Source organism: Prunus mume, linkage group LG3 (genome assembly GCF_029339155.1).
Source record: "Prunus mume cultivar Tortuosa linkage group LG3, ASM2933915v1, whole genome shotgun sequence".
In the NCBI taxonomy this organism is placed as follows: domain Eukaryota; kingdom Viridiplantae; phylum Streptophyta; class Magnoliopsida; order Rosales; family Rosaceae; genus Prunus; species Prunus mume.
The window spans coordinates 27007413-27028743 of NC_142700.1; the positions used below are offsets into that span (position 1 = coordinate 27007413).

Here is a 21331-nt window from a genome sequence, read left to right on the forward strand (position 1 = left end):
TTTTATAAAAATCATCATCTATTATGAAGTAAAGATAACGGTTTTATTTTTTATTTTTAAAGAGTCGTCTATTATATGTAAAGATAGCCTTTTTTAAAAAAAAAGGGTCGTCTATTGAATATAAAGATGACGGTTTTTATAAAACAACCGTCGTCTTTATAAACAATCCACGACGGTTTTCATAAAAAATCGTCCTCTTTACATACAATACACGACGGTTTTATTAAAAATAGTCATCTTTTCTCCTATAATTAATGATCTTTACCTCTAAACAACGACGATTTTCTTTAAAAACCATCGTCGTTACAAATAAACAACGACGATGAAAAGGCGTCGTAATTTGACACCCAAATAGATGTCGGTCGATTTCACAACGGTTTGAAAACCGAATACACGACGGTAAATTCCCGTCGTCTTTTGCCTTTTTTGAAGTAGTGACAGAAGAGCTCAAGAACTTTATCATCATCTAAAATCTTGACCTCATCTATTAAATTAACACCATCATCCAATTCAACTGCCTACACCAAACCAATCACATGCCCCAACTAACCTGTGTAACTGTTCCATATCATCCACATCATCAAGAACCAAGAGAACCTTTCTACGCCTCAACCATTCCTTTATCATAGTGACTCCTTTATCAACATTCACCTTCAAATTTTTTACCCTTAGAATGTTAGAAAGAAGATTCTCTCGTAATCCGACTGACCCTTTATGCGACGTTGACCTTTCTCTAACGTTTGCCAAAAACGAACAACCTTCAAATTTGTGGGCAATTGAATTATAAACAGCTTTAGCAATTGCGGTCTTACCAATTCCACCAGTTCCCCATACCCCTATCATATGAACATCATTTTCCCTCAAATCTAAAAGCTTGTTCATAACTTGTATTTGAGGTTGCATTCCAACTGGATGCTCTGTCACTTCCAAAGGCACACGGTTTAATAAATGTTTTGAAATCTCTTCAATGATGTTTTGGATAAACTTAGATTCAGATTGATGCCTGCCAATTGAAAAGAATATGAAGCATTTAGTGACATGGCATTTCTACATAAAATATAAAATAAAAAAAGGACAAGGAACATTATACAGACAAAAAGAAGAGAATTTTGAGCAATGAAGAATAAATTAACTCTGATTCCAATTCAAGTTTGTCTTATATTTTTCAACTACAGAGAAAATTAAAAAGAATTAATAATTTTCACACTATTAAATAATTATTGACATCAAAAAATTATTTTCATTCATTTCTTTTGGGCAATGATTTCCCCACTCCTATTTTATCCACTTACACTCCTTTTTTAGTTATAAAAAAGGAGTGTAAATGGATAAAATAGGAGAAAAAGGAGTGGGGAAATCACCACTCTTTCTTTTTACACAAAAAAAATTGTAATTACTATATAATATTGTAAATGCAAAGGAACTATGCTTTGAAAAGAGAACAAGAATACTAGGAAACTGTTTTTCTAGAATTTTCTATTTGACCAACTTGCCCTTCTAACCAAACTTCAATGAAATTCGAGTACGACTTCTGTCGAAAATTAGGCAGAATCTCCCCTGTAAATTGGACATTTCCCAAAGATTCCCACCTGTAAAACAAGCATATATGTTTATATATAACCCAACTGCCAGCATGTATCAAATTATATCAAAAATCAAGCATCATACTATTCTGGCCTCAAGCCTCAATAAATCAAAACAATCATTATGCTAATAAAATTCATCTTAGCTTTCAGAATATCAATAATAGACTAACAATCTCAAAGACTCCAACTCGTGGTTGTACCTTGTAAACTTAGGTTGCCTACGTACCCTTACTAAGGGATCAAGCCACATGTAGTTCTTTCTTCTACTCAGTCACACATTGAAAATAAGTATGCCATACACTGAACTCCCTTATTTTAGTTTAAGAATATCTCAAAACTGAAATTCTCTCCACCTAGGCGTAACTCTAATCCTAATCCATCAACTCCATTAATACCTTCAATTCCATCCTCGTAGGCTGGGTCGCAATCCTCATAGGTCAACCTGCAATCCTCGCAGGTCTCGGAGATACCGCTTCTATCCGAGCCGCAACCTATAATTAACTATCTATTCAACCCAAAACTTAGATAGCTCATTCTCGGTTAGGACTCGTCTACATGACCATTTTATCACTTCTCAAAGGATATAACTGCTTCGGAAAACTCACGGTCGACTGAGGTGTCAAACTGCCTATACTTGGTCAACAGGGCCTGCGGGGCCCACGATCTCCTATCACCGATCCGAGAGTCCCTAAAGGTTCCAATATGCCTAGGACACATGTCAAAAGAGTTTGGTCTTGATCGGATGGTCGGATTACTCACGATCGCACGATCGGACGGTTACTGTAAACCTAGACCTAGGGTTGGCATTTTCGGAGTATCCGGGACTCATATTTACGATCCATTGAATTTTATACGATCCTAGAATTATTTAGTTCAACCTATCAGAAAATGACTATGATCCAACGGCTTAAACGTATCGAGCCCAGAAATCGCAAAGTAGGCGAGATCCGTACGGGGTTCAAACGCTAACAAAAATGGAATCCATAAGTACCTACGAGTTTGTGAGAACAAAGAGGTCATTTTAGGACCCAAAGCCAGTCCACTGCCTGGCCCACGCGCCACTGCACGCTCTGGTAGCATGTAGGTGCCTTGAGCAAATTCTAGCGGTCGGAAAAACTCCAAACCGCTGGCCAAGCTTCCTACTCTATGTGTAAAACCCTATTTGGAACAACTTTTGTTCTTGGACCCACCCTAAAAGCTAGCCGGAAGTGGCCGGAATTGCGATCCCAAAATTGACCGAACCTTGACTCGAAAATCAACCTGTCAAATCTAGAAATTTCTCAAATCCTACCCAACCATCATCTAGAGCCTGAAAAGTAGTCATAAAACCATACATTGATTGCCGGAATTGGTGGTCGAAGGAAAGAGATCGAGAGGTTTGAATCTCGGGGAAACCCAGTCGGGTTTTCGAGCTTTCCAAGATGGAGCCGTCAAAGACGTGGAGGGTGCAGCGAAATGGAGAGCTGAGGTGGTGGCGGTCCAATCTAGATTGGTCCCGTGGCGGTGGCGCGATAAGGCGGCAACGGCAGCCCTCGAGCCATTTGACCGGAGAGAAAACAGAGAGAGGGAGGGCTGTCGCGAGGAGAGAGAGAGAGTTTTAAAAATCTGATTTGCAAATTTCCATTTTGCCCCTCACCGTATTTTGATCGTATCTTTCTTGATACAACTCGGATTTGAGTCCACTACATGTCTACGGACTCATCTCGATGTGCTTTACGCAACGGTGCTATTGAAATTCCCAAACTCCTTCTGGAATAAAAAGTTCATTTTTAAACCTAATAAAATATTCCAAGGGTATTCTAGTCCTTTCCTTGAATAAAATAATAATTAAAAATTAATTAAGGATCGGGTTGTTACAAACTACCCCCTTATAAAAATTTTGTCCTCGAAGTTTACAGACCCGTCGCTCGAAAAGGTAGGGATATTGGGCCCGCATCTGCTACTCGAGTTCCCAAGTATGCTCCTCTAGAACTTCACTCACCAATCGCATCACAACATCCTCAAAGCAAATATCCCCAACATGCTTCTACCGGTATTCGTCTTTCTAAGCCTTGCCAACATCATCCCCTATATGAATATCACCCAAAATACGTACTTAAATGCCGGGACTCTAGTACCTCTCCGACATTTGTTCTTAAACTAAACTAAAGGGGGTGCAGTGTATGACATATTTATATTTCAGTATATGATTGATACAAGTGTTTGAAAGAACTAGGTGTGGCCTGATCCCTCAGTAAGGGTACATAGGTAGCCTGATGTTACAAGGTGCAACCACGAGTTGGAGTCTTTGAGATTGCTAGTGTACTGTGGATATTCTGAAAGTTAAGATGAACTTATTTTGCAGAATGTTTTATTTGATTGGTTGAGGCCTGAGCCTAGAATGATATGATGTTCTTTTCTTGGATATAATTTAATGCATGCTGAACAGTTGGGTTATATATGTATATGCTTGGTTTACAGGTGGAGATTTTTGGGAAATGTTCAATTTACAGGGGATAGTCTGCAGAATTTTCGGCAGAAGTCGTACTTGAATTTCTTTGAATTTTTAGTTAGAAGGGCAAGTTGGTCAATTGTGTCCAGCAACCGCCAGGTGTCGGACACGATGTGGTTCGACTCGGATTCCAAAGTGAAATTTGGGTCGAGTCCTGTCAATTGGTATCAGAGCATTTGGTTATATTCCTATAGACTCAGCACCATTTCCCTATGTTATTTTACCTCGTCGGCGTGGTTGAGTAAAAATGTATCAGGAATGGTTGAAAAATTTGTTGAGGTTTTCATATGAAAAACGTAATATACATGTTGGAAATAAATGGTTCGAGAGGAACTATAACAGAGGTCATGAAATTTTTATGCCGAGGATTGGAGAAAACAAAATTGGAATGGTGGACATCTCGGATTCGAGAGCTTAGGCAGTGTTGGAGATTGCATTTAGTTTGGGGTATTATAATAAGCATAGTTTAAAAGTATACCATTGTAGAGGGGAGTATTGTCTTAGGTCGTTTGACCATCTAACCTATTAGGATTAGTATGTGGTTTAGGGGCAAAGAGGAAGCATTATCACAAGGGAAGTGTTCGAGTCGATAAAATCGACAAAGAGTTGACTAATCAGGGTGGCAAGGTTAGTGAGTGGACCTTTGGTTTCATAAATGGTTTTATGCAATTTAAATTTATTATTTGATCTTGAATAAGTATGCAATAGATCGAGGGCTTCCTAGCATGTGTTGCTAAGATTAAGTATTTTATTTATTTGTTGCCGAGTCGAGAACACTTAAAGAATAGTGGAAATAAGGATTTCAGAAATCAGATAGGATGGCAGTAGAGTTTTAAGATTAGAGGAGTTAGTTTCGTTTATTCCAAACCTTCTAAGAAGTCATATTTTCTTTAATCGCCTGAGGTAACCAAGTATTTTAAGTATTGTCTTCGGTTAAGTCAGCATGCTTGACTTTTTCCCCACGAGGCTTAGGGATATTCGAATTGTGGGAGTGAGGGTTGCAGCTGAGGTGGGCCCAGTGTCCCTTGAGTCTTGCGAGGAGGGCGGATCAGGCTAACCTGAGTCCTGCAAGGGTGTGTCACCATAGTGACATGAGGAATACATTGTAATTAAAGGTTTTGACGGAAATAAATAAGTATACCTAGGTGGCAAGCTAAAGTTGATGTTGATTCAACAGTTTTAGATGATTAAATGGTGAACTTCATGAAGATAGTTAAAGTAAGCAAATCACAGAGGAATACATAATTTTCGAGACATTTAATTGCACCTTTAAGTCATGGAGGGATGCCGAAGGAGTACTTCAGAGGGTACTTAAGGAAGATTTGGAAGATACTCATAGTGCCCTCTGCATTAGGCAAGCAATATTCAAGTTGCTTATAACCATGAGGAAAGCTGAAAAGCTAGAAGCACTGAATCCGCAGAGATGAGGTAAAAATTGGTAAGAGCTTTCAAAAGTCAAGTTATTTCATAAAAGAAATTATGGGATGCAAAATTGTTAGAGGAAATTGATGAATAAGTTACAGGGGAATGAGTGAGTTGTGAGCTTTTGTTTAATTATATAGGCAGTGAGGTTGGCAAAGCCCAAAATCATCCACCACCGATAGAAGTAGTATGCAACAATTGGTTTAAGGGTATTGAGTATGTCTTGGGTGAGTGAGCATTTCTGAAATTATTTCCTTGGGAGTTGTGGTGAGGCTCATAGAACGAGGGAAGTTAAGTTCCTATCATATCAAGTTGTGGAGGAGGTTACTAAAGAAACTGAGTAGTAGATAAGGGCCTAGTTCTTTACCGATTTGAGTGGCAGTTATGAAATTTCGAGGACTTTTCATATGGGGGGTAGTTTGTAACAACCTGATCCTTAATTAATTCTTAATTATTATTTTATTCAAAGAAAGGATTAGAATACCCTCGGAATATTTTATTACGTTTAAAGTTGACTTTGTGACTGGGAAGGAATTTGGGTACTTTGATTATGCCATTGCATAGATCACGTCGAAACGAGTCCGTAGACACGTAGTGGGCTCGAATTGAAGTTATAAAGAAGGAAATTCGATCAAAATACCTTGAGGGGCAAAACTGTAATTCAGAGAAAATCAGATTTAAAAAAATATTATTCTCCCATCTTTCTCTCTCTCTCTTTCACAAACCCTTCCCCAAGAATTTTCTCCACTGGCCTTCCTTCCCTCGCAGCCACCACTTTCGCCACCCCAACCCCAAACCCAACTCCAAAAGGCTCGGCAAGTCACCGCCGTCGGACCTCGAACCGCTTTCCCCCTTCAAACTCGCCGGAAAATATCGCATTCCGCCAGATTTGTGACGGATTTTCATCGGTTCGTTCTCTCTCCTCCGGCCACCAAATTGGACGAGTGAGGTATGAATTTCTAGCTATTTCTCATGCTCTAATTGATGGTTGGGTTAGGTTTTCATCAATTTGTAGCGTAGACACCTCGATTTTTGAATTGGATTTCGGCTAATCTTGGGATCGAAATTCCGGCACTTCCGACCAGTTTTTGGGTTAGGTCCAAGAACGAAGTGGCTCCAAATAAGGTGTTAAGGTAAGAGTTTGGGCCGGCGGTTTGGAGTATTTCTGGCCGCCGAAAATTGATCAAGTCACCCACGCGCTGTTGGCGTGTGTGGCGGCGCGTGGGCAGCATGGTGGCCTAGCATTGTGTTCTGAAATGATTTCTTAGTCCTCATGAGCGTGTAGGTTCTCACGGATTTCAATTCTGATAACGTTTGAACCCCGAACGGATCTAACCTATTGTGCGATTTCAGGGTTCGATACGTTGGAACCGTTGGATCATAGTAAATTTCATATATATTGATCTAAATAATTCCAGGATTGTATAGGAGTTGACGGATCGTAAATCGAAGTCCCGGATACTCTGAAAATGCCAACCTTAGGGCTAGGTTTACAATAACCGTCCGATCGAGACCAAACCCTTGTGGACATTTGTCCTAGGAACCTTTAGGGACTCTTAGATTTATGATAGGAGGATGTGGGCCCTGCGGGCCCGGTTGACCAAGTTTAGGCAGTTAGGTCCCTTGGTTGACCGTGAGTCTCCCGAGGTAGTTATATCAATATCCTTTAAGAAGTGATGAAATGACCATGTAAACGAGTCCTGACCGAAACTGAGTTATGTAAATCATGTTACGGGTTGAATAGATAATTATTTATAGGTTGTGGCTCGGATAGAAGCAATATCTCTGAGGCCTGCAAGGATTGCAACTCGGCTTGCGAGGATGGAATTGATGGCATTAATGGAATTGACGGATCAGTAATAGGGGTACGCCTAGGTAGAGAGAACTATAGTTCTAAGATATTTTTAAACCAAACTAAAGAGGGTGCAGTGTATGACATATTTATATTTCAGTATATGATTGATACAAGTGTTAGAAAGAACTACGTGTGGCTTGATCCCTCAGTAAGGGTACGTAGGCAACCTAATGTTACAAGGTGCATCCACGAGTTGGAGTCTTTGAGATTCCTGGTGTACTATGGATATTCTGAAAGTTAAGATGAACTTATTTTGCATAATGTATTTGATTGGTTGAGGCTTGAGCCTAGAACGATATGATTTTGTTTCCTTGGATATAATTTTATGCTAGTTGGGTTATATATGTATATGTTTGTTTTACAAGTGTAGATTTTTGGGAAATGTTCAACCCAAATTCTGCTTTGGAATCCGGACACCTGGCGGATGCCAGGCACAAATGACCTAATTGCCCTTCCATTCAAAGTTCGATAAAATATCAAGCTTGATCAATTCCCAAATTTACACCTGTCAACCAAGCATATATATACAACCCATCTTCCAGCATGCGTATATATATACATTCCAACAGTTAAATATAAGTTCTAGGGTAAGTTATTAGAGCAACCACTAAGAAATTACAAAAGGAGTCAACTCATATCAGAAGAGCCCTACATCATAATGGGGAAGCGCGGGAAGTGGGAAACGACCCTGTGGTGGATCACTGTGCACGCCTACATCCTGAGTGCGCAAAACATTGAAAAAATGTGAGTGGACAAAAAAAAAAGAGTTTTAGAAAATAGTATAAGAACATACTAACCCCACTGTAAAAACAATTATAAAAACTGAATCAATATCCTCATATATACTCGTATTGAACTCATGCATTCATATATATATATATATATATACACACATATATTACTAAACATTAATCCTGCTGGAAGACAATGAAGTAAAATTCAACCTATCACCTGAGTATACTTATTTAATTTCGTCAATTCCCTTAATTTCTATCTATTCCTCGTGCCACCGTGGTGACACACCCTCGCAGGACTTAGGTTAGCCTGATCCGCCCTCGCAAGACTCACTAGGCCCACCCGAGCTGCATCCCTCACTCCCACAGTTCGAAAATCCCTAGCCTGATCCTCCCTCATCTTAAAACTCTGCCGCCATCCTAACCGATTTCCAAAATCCTTATTTTTACTATACTTAGGTACTCTCATCTCGGCAACAAGTAATAAAATACTTAACCTTAGCAATACATGCTAGAAAGCCCTCGATCTATTGCATACTTATGTAGATCAAAAAATGATCCGGAAGCTCCTAGAGGTTTCAAAATACCTACGACACAAGTCCCGAGAGTTTGATCTTGATTGGACAGTCAGATTGACCACGATCGTACAATTGGATAATTATCATAAACCTAACCCTACGCTTGACATTTTCGAGTATCCAAGACTCCGATTTACAATCCGTCGATTCCTACACAGTCCTGGAATAATCTAGTTCAACATATCTGAAAATGACTACAGTCCTAACGGCTCAAACGTTGTCCAAACTGAAATCCGTGAGGACCTACGCGCTCATGAGGACCAAGGGATTGTTCTAGAACTGAATGTGGTCCCCACCGTGCTACCCATGCACCGCCACACGTGCTGGCAGCGCGTGGGTGGCTATATCAATTCTGATGACCGGAAAATTGGCCGGAAGAAGAAGAATTGTGATCCCAAAACTGGCCAAACCCTAACCCAAAAATTAACCTGCCAAACCTAGAAATTTCTCAATTCCTACCTAACCAACAGCTAGAGCACGAAAAAATAGCTAGAAATCCATACCTTAATCGATCGATTTGGCTGCCGGAAGATAGAGAGCGAAGTCGACGAAATTCCTGTCAAGACCGGCTATTCCGCTTGTGATTTCCTGGATTTCACTACGCTGGCCGTAGGGGAAGGTCGGGTGCAATGGTGGAGCTGGGCCGATCGTTTTGGCTCCAATCTTGCGGCTTAGGGTGGTCGGTGGCGGAGGCTAAGGTGGAGGGAAGGGTTCGGCTGGAGCAAAATTTTGAAGGGGGGGTTTGTGGCAGGAAGAGAAATAGAAGGTGAGAGTGTTTTAAAATTCCTGATTTCCAAAATTACCATTTTATCCCTCGTAGTATTTTGATCATAATTCCTTCGTTAAAACCCCGACTCAAGCCCACTACGTCTCTATGGACTCATTTCGTCGTGGTTTACGCAACGGTGCAAGCAGAATTTCCAAACACCTTCCTGGTCAAAAAGTCAACTTTTTCCTTACTAATTTATTCTAGGGGCTCCGAAGGGATGAAACAGACGGAGTAGCAGAGGCGTGCGGCGAATGATGAAACGCCTTTTTGTTTTTTCACAAGTTGAAGTGGAAGAAGAGGAATGCCCTTTTCTGTGGGTAAAAACCTTTATTCATTTTCCTTTCTTTTTCTCTTATAATATTAAACTAGACTCTTAATATGCGTGACAATTGATTATATATTTACCTTTATTCATTTTCCTTTCTTTTTCTCTTATAATATTAAACTAGACTCTTAATATGCGTGACAATTGATTATATATATATAATAATGAGTAATTGTATATCATAAAAATAAAACTTATTATCTTTAATTTTTAATTTTCTAAATATATATTAATCTTCCAAGTTGACAAGACCCGACCCAAATTCCACTTTGGAATCCAGGGCGAACCCTGTGCATGTCCGACACCGGTGTCGGGCACAAATGACCAAATTGCCCTTCTATTCTAAGCTCGATAAAATATCAAGCTTGACTCCTACGGAAAATTTCGGCAGAGTCTCCCTTCTAATTTGACCATTTCCTAAATTTACACTTGTTAAACAAGCATATATATACAACCCAACAGCCAGCATGTGTATACATATACAATCCAAAAATTAAATCTTAGTTCTAGGGCAGATTATCAGAGCAACCACTAAGAAATTTCAAAAAGAGTCAACTCATTTACAGAAGAGCCCTATATCAGAATGAGGAAGCGCGAAGTGGAACGGCCCTGTGGTGGATCATCAGGCACGCCTACTACCTGGGAGCAAAACATTGAAAAATGTGAGTGGACCAAAAACAAAGTTTTAGAAAATGGTATAAGAACATACTAACTCCATTGTAAAAACAATTATAAAAACTGAATCAATATCCTCATATATATACTCGTACTGAACTCACGCGTTCATGTATATACATATATTACAAAACATTAATCCTGCTGAAAGACATTGAAATGAAGTTCAACTTACTACCAAGGCATACTTATTTATTCTCGCCAAAACCCTTAATTACTATCTCTTCCTCATGTCACCGTGGTGACACACCCTCGCAGGACTTAGGTTAGCCTAATCCGCCCTCCTCGCAAGACTCAAGGGACACTAGGCCCACCTGAGCTGCATTCCTCGCTACCACAGTTCGAATATCCCTAAGCCTCGTGGGGGAAAAGTCAAGCATGCTGACTTAACTGAAGACACTACTTAATATAAATAAAACTATCTCCTCTCATCTTATAACTCTGTCGCCATCCTATCCGATTTCTAAAATCCTTATTTTTACTATTCTTTAGGTACTCTCATCTTGGTAGCCAATAAATAAAATACTTAACCTTAGCAATACATGCTAGAAAACCCTCAATCTATTGCATGCTTATACAAATCAAATAATGAATTTAAATTGCATAAAACCATTTACGAAAGTAAAGGTCCACTCACTCCTGGACCGAGCTAGCTGGACCCCTTGAAGGTCCTTCCTATGGGTCGTTCCGAGCCCATGTGCCTGATTAAAACATCATGAATATTTAATTAAAAAAACTGCTCGGCATAAGTATTTAAATAAAACCCGGACCCCCGACTCCTAGAAGTGCATGCACTAACTTTAGAAACATTTCCTATGCCTACAAAAGCTTTCCTCACATTTGGATACTGTTTGAGCCTCAAACGGATTTTGTATATTGTGCAATATCTAGGTTCAATAGGTTCGGACCATTGGATCGAACCCAAATTCTCGTATGTCGTACCTCATATTTCTAAGATCGTGTAGGATTCGACAGATCATGAATTGGAGTCTTGGATACTTCGAAATTGCGAACCTTAGGGTTAGGTTTACAATTATTATCAAATTGTACGATTGTGGTCGATCCGACCGTCCAATCAAGATCAAACTTTCGAGACTTGTGTCCTAAGTATATTGGAACCTCTAGGAGCTTCCGGATTAGAATTTAGAGGTCGTGGGCCCACAGGGTCCCGGGTTGACATTCATAAAAAATCAAGCATCATACTATTTTGGCCTCAAGCCTCAATAAATCAAATAAATCATTATGCTAATAAAATTCATCTAAGCTTTCAGAATATCAATAATACACTAACAATCTCAAAGACTCCAACTCGTGGCTGCACCTTGTAAACTTAGGCTGCCTACGTACCCTTACTTAGGGATCAAGCCATATGTAGTTCTTTCCTCTACTCATGTCAATCACATATTGAAAATAAGTATGCCATACACTGAACTCCCTTATTTTAGGTTAAATTCCTGTAGACTTGGCTTGTGTGCATCTTTACTCTAGTGGAGTGCCTGATGTGATATCAGATTATTTCGTTTTCTCGGTATGACTGAGTTTAGGGCATCCAGAAGGGTTTGGAAAATGTGTTGACGTTTTCATATGAAAAACATAATATACATGTTGAAAGTACACGGTTCGACAGGAACTATAATTGAGGACATAAATTGTTATGTTGAGGATTGGGGAAAGTAAAAGAGTTGTGGGTATGTTGGATTCGAGAGCTTAGGCAGTGTTGGAGATTGCATCCAGTTTGGGATGTTGTAGAAAGCATAGGTTACAAGTATACCATTGTAGAGGGGAGTGTTGTCTTAGGTCATTTAACCATCTAACCTATTAGGATTAGCAAATGGTTTGGGGGCAAAGATGTTGTCTTTGGTCATTTTTCCTTTGCAAATCAGTAGTTATATCCTTTGAGAAGTGATAAAATGGTCATGTAGACGAGTCCTGACCAAGAATGAGTTATCTAAGTCTTGTTTTGGGTTGAATAGATAGTTAATTATAGGTTCCGGCACGGATAGAAGCGGTATGTAACAATCCAATCCTTAATTAATTTTTAATTATTATTTTATTCAAAGAAAGGACTAGAATACCCTCAGAGTATTTTTTTAGGTCTAAAAGTTGACTTTTTATTCATGAAGGAATTTGGGAATTTCAGTGTACCGTTAGAGCACATCGAGATGAGTCCGTAGACATGTAGTGGGCTCAAATCCGAGTTGTATCAAGAAAGATACAATCAAAATACGGTGAGGGGCAAAATGGAAATTTGCAAATCAGATTTTAAAACTCTCTCATCTCTCTCCTCGTGACAGAGCTTCTTCTCTCTGCTTTTCTCTCACCGAACGGCTCCGAGGGTCGTCGCCGCCCTTCGCACCACCAGCCATGGGACTGGTCTAGATTGACTGCCACCACCTCAACTCTTCATTTCACCACACCCTCGACGTCGTCAACGACTCCAACGCCGAAAAAGCTCGGAAACCCAGCCGATTTTTCCCAAGATTCAAACCTCTCAATCTCTCTTCTCCAGCCACCAATTCCAGCAATCAAGGTATGGTTTTATGACTACTTTTCAGGCTCTAGCTGATGGTTAGGTAGGATTTGAGAAATTTCTAGGTTTGACAGGTTGATTTTCGAGTTAGGGTTTGACCGATTTTGGGATCACAATTCCGGCCATTTCCAGCCAGTTTTTGGGGTGGGTCCAAGAACAAAAGTAGTTCCAAATAGGGTTTTACACCTGGAGTAGGAAGCTTGGCTGGCAGTTTGGAGTTTTTTCGGCCGCCAGAATGTATCAAGGCACCCACACGCTGCGGCGGCGTGTGGCTGGCTTTAGGTCCTAAAATGGTCCCCTTGTTCTCACGAGCGCGTAGGTACTTATGGATTCCATGTTGGTTAACGTTTGAACCCTAGACCTAGGTTTATAGTAATCGTCCGATCGTCCGATCGTGTGTAATCCGACCGTCCGATCAAGACCAAACTCTCGAGACATGTGTCCTAGGCATATTGGAACCTTTAGGGACTTTCGGATTGGTGATAAGAGGTTGTGGGCCCCACAGCCCTGTTGACCAAGTATAGGCAGTTTGATACCTCGGTTGATCGTGAGTTTTCCGAGGCAGTTAGAAATTTTGAGAAATGATAAAATGGTCATGTGGACGAGTCCTAACCGAGAATGAGTTATCTAAGTCGTGTTTCAGGTTGGTCGATAGTTAATTATAGGTTGCGGCTTGGATAAAAGCGGTATCTCCGAGACCTGCAAGGATTACGGCCCGGCTTGCGAAGATGAAATTGACGGTATTAATGGAGTTGACGGATCAAGATTAGAGTTACGCCTAGGTGGAGAGAATTTCAGTTCTGAGATATTCTAAAACTAAAATAAGAGAGTTTAGTGTATGACATACTTATTTTCAGTGTGTGACTGACATGAGTAGAGGAAATAAATACGTGTGGCTTGATCCCTCAATAAGGGTACGTAGGCAGCCTAAGTTTATAAGGTGTAGCCACGAGTTGGAGTCTTTGAGAATGTTAGTGTATTATTGATATTCTGAAAGCTGAGATGAATTTTATTAGCATAATGATTTATTCGATTTATTGAGGCCTGAGGCCAGAATAGTATGATGCTTCATTTTTGATATAATTTGATACATGCTGGCAGTTGGGTTATATATAAACATATATGCTTGTTTTACAGGTGGGAATCTTTGGGAAATGTCCAATTTACAGGGGAGACTCTACCGAATTTCATTGAAGTTTGGTTAGAAGGGCAATTTGGTCATTTGTGCCTTGCACCTGCCACGTGTTGGACACACACAGGGTTCGGCTCGGATTCCAAAATGGAATTTGGGTCGGGTCCTGTCAAGAAAAGTGTTTTCATTAAACCCTAGACCGTTTCTAGAATAGAAAAGTATTTTCATTAAACCCTGGAAATAATTAAAAAGAAAGAAAGTGTCCAAATTAGGAAGCGAGGAAGAAAAAAAGGGCCCACCATAACTAATTATACAGTGACTGTATTTTCAACATCCAATACACAAAACGAACATAAACGAGAAAAGGGAGAAAAAATAGCAAAAGAATATAAGGCCAACCTTTGATTTGGTTCCTAAGACTCAATTTTTAATAGATCCGAACTATGTCTCCCTAATTTATTTTTTATTTTTTTACAATTGTTGCAGATTTTTTTAAGGGGGAATTATTGCAGATTTATAAGGAGTATAACTAGGGTTTAAACTACTAGTTATTTATGCCATTAGATTAATCTAATGGTCTATATTGAATAGTTGCTCACAAAATATCATTTTTAGGTCCTTAAGTGAGTGCGACTGCAAACCCAAAAAAATATTAAAAATAGAAAGTGGTGTAATCATTACTAATTTTGTGCTGGAAGGGGAGGCTAATAAAAAGTTTTTTTTAAAAGAAAACGAAAAGTGATGCGAACTCACATTGAAATGCAGAGGGAGGTCATCTTTTTTCTCTTTCTGAGTCGAACTTCATCACCTACATCATCATCATCTAATTCCTCTTTATTTTCATCATCATCACAGTCCTCTGGCATTGAGCAAAAACCAAAACCATCCTTTGGCATGTTGTTAAGAGACAGGTGGACCCCATAGCTTTTGAAGAGCCCTCTGCCGCCTTTGTAGTTAACATTAATAAATCGATGAACAGACGACTTTAATTGATCATCACTCTTTCGCTTCATGTGAGCAGGTAATGAAATTTTGCGCGGTATCGCAATATAGCGCAGCCCACATGACTGCCTCAATCCTTCCGACATCTTTGAGTAATCATTACGTGATACGTCGAATTCAAAAGTGACAAATGAGGAAATGCGGCCTATTGAATGATTTCGTAGGTTCACAAACAGTACACAAAACCAAGTTCTCTAATCCGGAAGTCCAAGGAATTTCAGTCGGTAAGTCCAACAAATGATCGTTATGATTTGGAAGAAGTACACCTACGTCCTTGCGAAATCTGAACGACTGTGGAACTTCACTGCCTGGAAGTAAAACATTAATAAAATGTCCGGTATTGACTGCTGCCTATAACACAAGACAAGACAAGAGAGGCATATATTAATTAGTCATGCGTGCATACTATAGCATTAACAATACATGTAATGTATGCGTATTATATAGAAATTAAGAGAAAAATATATATACGTCACCTGATTCACTAAAATATTTGCCATCTTTGCAACGTCCAACCCTATATTATGGCATAGCCTATGGCAATTGGACAAATTCATGTACTGAATATGTTGCATGTCTCCGTCTTCCAATATCTTTGACAATGTTGGAAATCTTTCTAGTGATATGCAATCAGCCATATTGATAATTTCTATAGACGCTGGAAGTTGTCCTGCAATTTCTACAAGCTTCTTGCAACCACTCAAATTAAGCATCTGCAAGTTGACAAATTTGCACACAGGAAGACTGACAAAATTGCTTTTGGATAGATCAATATCATTAAAGTTCAACCAGCAACAAAAATTCTCCAAGGAATTAGTGTCTGATACATTGCACTCTTGCATCCATAATGAAAATAGAGGAAGTGATTCTGCACTCGATAAAACTTCAGAGATCAATTTATTTGGAAGTGTGACAAGTTTCAGGCATCGATTGAGGTTTAAATATGTGAGATTTTGCAACCTATAAATACTTTGTGGCAGATTTGCGAGGTTTTCACATCCTTCTAAATTTAAAATTTCAAGCGCAGTGAAATCTCCAATAGATGAAGGCAACTCTTCTATTGCAGTTCTTTCTAAAGATAACTTTGCAAGCGCAGTTAGATGTCCAAATGAGGAAGGCAACTCTTTTATATGAGTTCCACATAAGAACAAATATTTCAGCCCAATGAGATGTCCAATTGATGCAGGCAACTCCTTTATAGCCGTTTCGGCAAGGCCCAAATGATATAAGGATTCCATTTTGTCCACAATTTCTGGGAAACTCTCCAACTTTATGCAATCTCTAAGATCCAACCATTTCAGAGATTTCCACCAAACTTTATTTGGAAACTTGGTGAGTTCACAGCAGCCACAAAAATCCAATACTTGAAGTTTATCAAGATATCCAACAGATGGATGAACCTCAACTAAACTTTCACAATAACTAGCATTCAAGTACCTTAAGTTTGGGCTGCCAGATAGGTCGGGGATTTCAGTTAGGAATTCAGAGAGCTCTAAATTCAAAGATGTCAACTTTGTGAAATGCTGTGAAACCAAAAAAGTATTGAAAAAATAATAATAATCAAATGGATAGCATTAAAGAAATCTACAACATACATCAGTTAATAAACGAGACCTCTTAAAGTACCTTCAATCCCTCCCACAGTTGTTTGATGCGGCTGTAAGGCAGATTGAGCAACCCTAGTCCGTTTGGACGAAAATTGGGTGGAAAAGATTGGAGCGGACATCTATACCAATCAAGCACTCTCAACGTGTTTGGGAGACAACCAATGTCTCCAGAAAGACATACGTTATAGTTCATGAAAATTTTAAGATTTTTCATCTTCGAGAAGCAATCAACATCCATGAATATCTCATAATCCTTTTTGGGGGAATTTAACATGATGCCTGTGATTTTTTTTTTCCCCTAACATAAAAAAGAAAAGGGACCATTGTTACAAAGTATTTAATAAAAAAAGGTGCACGAGTTTCAAATTCAACTTTTTCTTCCAAATAAAAATAATAATTATTATTATACTTACAGTATTATTAGTCAGAACATGCTCGACATCTTCATGAAACCACAATCTGCTACGTCCTCCGGCTTCAGTGGGCGACTCTTGCTCAACTATGTCCTTACCCATCTCTTCTAATAAGTCATGCATCCGAATATAATCTCCATGTTCAACACTTATGAGGGCCTTTTCGATGAGTACTTCAATACCATACCTAGGGCTGAGGTCACAAGCTTCTAGTGTTTCTATCACATAGTTTCTACTTTTACCCTTAAAGAAACATGCGATGTCAAGGAAAACCTCCTTGACAATATCATCCAAGGTATCGTAACTTACTTTGAGAACATCTTGAATTTTCTTGCTTTTGAAACCATCCAATGCGTGTTCCCATTTATCTATACTTCCACCACATAGACAAGAACCGAGAACTTTCAAAGCCAAAGGAAGGCCTTGGGCATAGCGTATTGCACGTTCTGCAAGTTTCATATAATCACCCAAAGGAGGCTCACTTGTTTTGAAGGCATGCCAACAGAAGAGCTCAAGGGCTTTATCATCATCTAAAATCTTGACCTCATGGATTAAATTAACATCATGAGCAGTTAACAGTTGCTTATCCCTTGTTGTTATGATAATTCTACTGCCTGCACCAAACCAATCACATGCTCCAACTAACTTGTGTAACTGTTCCATGTCATCCACGTCATCAAGAACCAAGAGAATCTTTCTACGACTCAACCATTCCTTTATAATAGTGACTCCTTTATCAACGTTGGTCACCTTCAAATTTTTTACCCTTTGAATGTCAGAAAGAAGATTCTCTTGTAATCCGACTGAACCTTCATGCGACGTTGACCTTTCTCTAACGTTTGCCAAAAAGGAACAACCTTTAAATTTGTGGGCAATTGAATTATAAACAGCTTTAGCAATTGTGGTCTTACCAATTCCACCAGTTCCCCATACCCCTACCATACGAACATCGCTTTTCCCCAAATCTAATAGCTCATTCATAACTTGTACTTGAGCTTGCATTCCAACTGGATGCTCTGCCACTTCCAAACACACGGTGTTTAATATGTGTTTTGAAATCTTTTCAATGATGTTTTGGATAAACTCAGATTCAGATTGACGCCTGCCAATTTAAAAGAAAATGAAGTATTTAGTGACATGGCATTTCTATATAACATAAAAAATAAAAAGAACATTATACACACAAAAAGAAGAGAACTTTGAGCAACGATGAATAAATTAACTCTTATAAAACTGATTCCAATTAAAGTTTGTCAAGAATTGGAATAAAAACTAGTTTTATTTTTAAAATACACGATCTTATATTTTTCAAATAATAAGTATAATTTTTGAAACGGAGAAAATTAATTTATTAATAATAAGTATAACCTTAATAATTTTCGCACTATTAATTAATTATTGACATAAAAATATAGTGGCTATACTTATTACAAAGAAAACAAAAGGAAAAGCACTATATAAAGGGGTTAGAAATTTACTCGTCCAAAGTGAACCCTGACAAAGCTGCTACTTGTGAAAGAGCTGCCCTCCATTTGTTGACCTTCTGCATATTTTCTTTGTATTTGCACTCCATGTTAGCCAGTGCATCCCCGAAGCTACCTCTCTGATTCCGTACATCTGATGGATTCACCTTGTAAAAAACTGGTATGACCAGTTGTTGTTTTGATTTCTTGCAGTCAAGAATCTTAACAAGTTCATCCAAACACCACTTTGAAGAGGCATAGTTTTTAGAGAACACAACGACAGAAATCTTTGATTCTTCAATTGCTGTGAAAAGCGCGCTTGATATTTCTTCTCCTCTTATGAGCTCATCATCATCCCTGAAGGTGTTAATGCCTTGTTGACATAAAGCGCTATACAAATGGTCCGTGAAGTTGTGGCGCGTGTCTTCGCCTCTGAAGCTCAGAACGACATGGTATTTCCATGATTTGGTGAAAGGAGCAGAAGAAGAAGAGGCTTCTCGGTTGGCCATGGAAGCCAACATAATTGTTTCAGTGTTTGCTTCTCTCCGGATTCGCTAAGCCAAATATGAGTCTTTTTTACTTGAAGAGTTTGGATGTGAGCAAATGTCGCTGAAACTTCCGGTCTTCAGTTAGTGATGCGTTTTCACAACCTGACACAACCTGCCAGTCAATGCTTGTTGAAAATTAAACCGAGCCCACCGGATATGTTTTGTTTATTGCAACATGTAACTAATTTTTTATTACTAGGATGTTTTTCTCTTTTTGCTGAAAAGTCTCACTCTCTCAGAAGAGTTTGGGTGTGAGCAAATGCAGAAAACGTTCTCTTTGTTTTGCATATCTAATGTGAATTCATGAAAAGATGAGGATGAGCAAATAAAATATAAGAGGATAATCTTTTTCATAATAAAATATTTACAATGATAATTTAATAAAAATATATGGAATAAAAATATATGGATGGAATCTTCCTCACTAACTCCCTTCCCTCTATATAATTAGTAATAGTTATTCTCAATAACAAATATTATAATAAAAAATGTGAGAGCATGCATGTGCATCTGAAGATGCGCCCAAACCAACCCCAACCTCAAACGAAATGGTGCTTTTCTCAATAACAGTATGACATTATCTTACTGGGAAGGGAAATGGTGCTTTTAATACAATTTATTTCTATATGATTGTACTTTTTTTTTTTTTTTTTTTCAAATAACGTTTTATAAGCTAAATTAAGATAAAGGAAGATAGATTTTTTATTTTTTATTTTCTTGATTGAACTATGTCAAAGGAAATGCCATACTGTGTATCTATGTATATAAATATATCTTATGCAAGATGCATTTCATAAAGATAATTAGGTACAAAAGTAATGGAAGAAAATCATATACGAGTTTTTAAAGTATTAATATTGGGTGGTTGATCGTTATCCAAATTTTAGGAGAAAAGGACGATCCCCCTACCTCTAATAATATTCTTCCACCATCTTTAGCTGATTCCATTGAATCTCTACTTGTTAAGCATTTCCTTACAAAATATAAAAAGGTGCTAGAGAGGACCGAGGTGGGAATGGATTTATAGAGGCAAAAAGGTGCTTCAGAAAAATAAATAAATAAGTAAAATTACTAAAACCTTCAATCAAAATACATTCAATTACAACATGTACCCTTAACGAAGCAAAAACTGTGGCAACACGAGCGGCCATCACATTCAAACATGCAACTCCTTTGCGTGAATCCTCCTCATCCCCATAAAATTCCTCTAAAGCCCTCTCATTGTGTGATTACAAAATAGAAAATCAATGAACCCTTAGTTTTGAATAAAATCACTGTAAAAATCTATAAATGATTTTCCAACTTAAGATGTTTTGAACCTTAAATTTTTTTGAATTTCTTTTAAAATTTCTTTTAAAAAGGGATATCTTAATTAGATAAATAAGGACTACAAATCATGAGACTACACATACCTGGCTGTCTATAGCAAAATATTCCAAATTCATCAGAATATTTATCCAAAATTAGAATCTGCTGATAAACGTTTAAACAATAACAAAGAAAGAAGCAACTAGCCAATGTTTATACCCGAATGAACAGCCAATAAGCATCGGACACGTGGACCAATTTATAATGGAAGCCTTCGGCACCTAGCTACACTGCTTCCTACCGATCGCGATTAGGGCCACTCCACCGCAAAGGGCACGTGGCCCCAACTAGGAGGTAATCAATCGGAACTTATGACATACTGCCCATTGATCTGTAGTTCAATCTTACCAAATCCGTACTTACTTAAGCATCGGAGAGCCTTCGACCGTCACGACATACAAAGCGGAGCAAGCCCTGCACCTAGCACTCCTTCGGTAATCCTCCGGTGCTTCAAACTCCGATCGGCGGGCTTACGCTCAAATGATTTCATTTCAAAGGAAATGGCCAAGCTCCAAGAACATAACAACCTCCTCTCGTCCAAAGTAGACGAAACTCATTCTGCTTAATCGCAGGAAACGCAGAATATTCACGTAACCTTCCCGAGTATGCGGACTCGGTCGGCGAAGAAAGGGAAGAAGGGTGCAAAGGCAACGCCAGCGCCTTCCAAACAATGGTAGTCCCGCCCCACGGACCAGCCTCACGCATCAAGAAGGTCTATACCGATCTGCGCCATCGGATCAACGACAAGGATGCCGAACGAGAGGTCCCCAATCAGGATCAATGCTCGCCTACGGGACTCACGGATGAGGGTCCTTGAGACAAATCACCCCTCG

At 38.9% G+C, this 21331-nt stretch overlaps 2 protein-coding genes across 7 annotated transcripts; both read right to left on the minus strand.

The window, feature by feature from the left end:
• Positions 1-355: 355 nt before the first annotated feature.
• LOC148919270 (TMV resistance protein N-like) lies at positions 356-15152 on the minus strand. Of its 5 annotated transcripts, none has more exons than XM_089049127.1 (2): positions 14851-15152; positions 356-1003 (listed from the first exon to the last, which is right to left on the minus strand). In XM_089049127.1, exons 1-2 carry the CDS (start codon positions 15108-15110, stop codon positions 511-513), a joined length of 753 nt encoding a protein of 250 aa, XP_088905253.1. In that variant the 5' UTR covers positions 15111-15152; the 3' UTR covers positions 356-510. The 5 variants fall into 5 exon arrangements, 1 of the variants encoding a protein (XP_088905253.1); XR_016125518.1 differs by lacking the exon at positions 356-1003 and adding an exon at positions 7636-8072; XR_016125519.1 differs by lacking the exon at positions 356-1003 and adding an exon at positions 10183-10399.
• A 58-nt stretch (positions 15153-15210) lies between these two features.
• Positions 15211-19175, minus strand: LOC103327062 (disease resistance protein Roq1-like). Of its 2 annotated transcripts, none has more exons than XM_089049126.1 (5): positions 18598-19175; positions 17120-18221; positions 16726-17004; positions 15576-15812; positions 15211-15450 (listed from the first exon to the last, which is right to left on the minus strand). In XM_089049126.1, exons 1-5 carry the CDS (start codon positions 19101-19103, stop codon positions 15217-15219), a joined length of 2358 nt encoding a protein of 785 aa, XP_088905252.1. In that variant the 5' UTR covers positions 19104-19175; the 3' UTR covers positions 15211-15216. The 2 variants fall into 2 exon arrangements, with proteins under 2 accessions (XP_088905252.1, XP_088905251.1); XM_089049125.1 differs by having other exon boundaries at positions 15576-16622.
• Between the last annotated feature and the right edge of the window lie 2156 nt (positions 19176-21331).

Excerpts from the sequence above, each read along its gene's own strand:
- LOC103327062 (XM_089049125.1), bottom strand. The coding sequence starts at position 19,103 with ATGTTGGCTTCCATGGCCAACCGAGAAGCCTCTTCTTCTTCTGCTCCT. Across the intron at positions 18,222-18,597 it reads TCAGGGTTCACTTTGGACGA|GCGTCAATCTGAATCTGAGT; the intron begins GTAAATTTCTAA and ends TTAAATTGGCAG. Across the intron at positions 16,623-16,725 it reads AACTGTGGGAGGGATTGAAG|CATTTCACAAAGTTGACATC; the intron begins GTACTTTAAGAG and ends TTGGTTTCACAG.
- LOC148919270 (XM_089049127.1), bottom strand. The coding sequence starts at position 15,110 with ATGAAGCGAAAGAGTGATGATCAATTAAAGTCGTCTGTTCATCGATTT. Across the intron at positions 1,004-14,850 it reads ACCTCCCTCTGCATTTCAAT|GCATCAATCTGAATCTAAGT; the intron begins GTGAGTTCGCAT and ends TTCAATTGGCAG.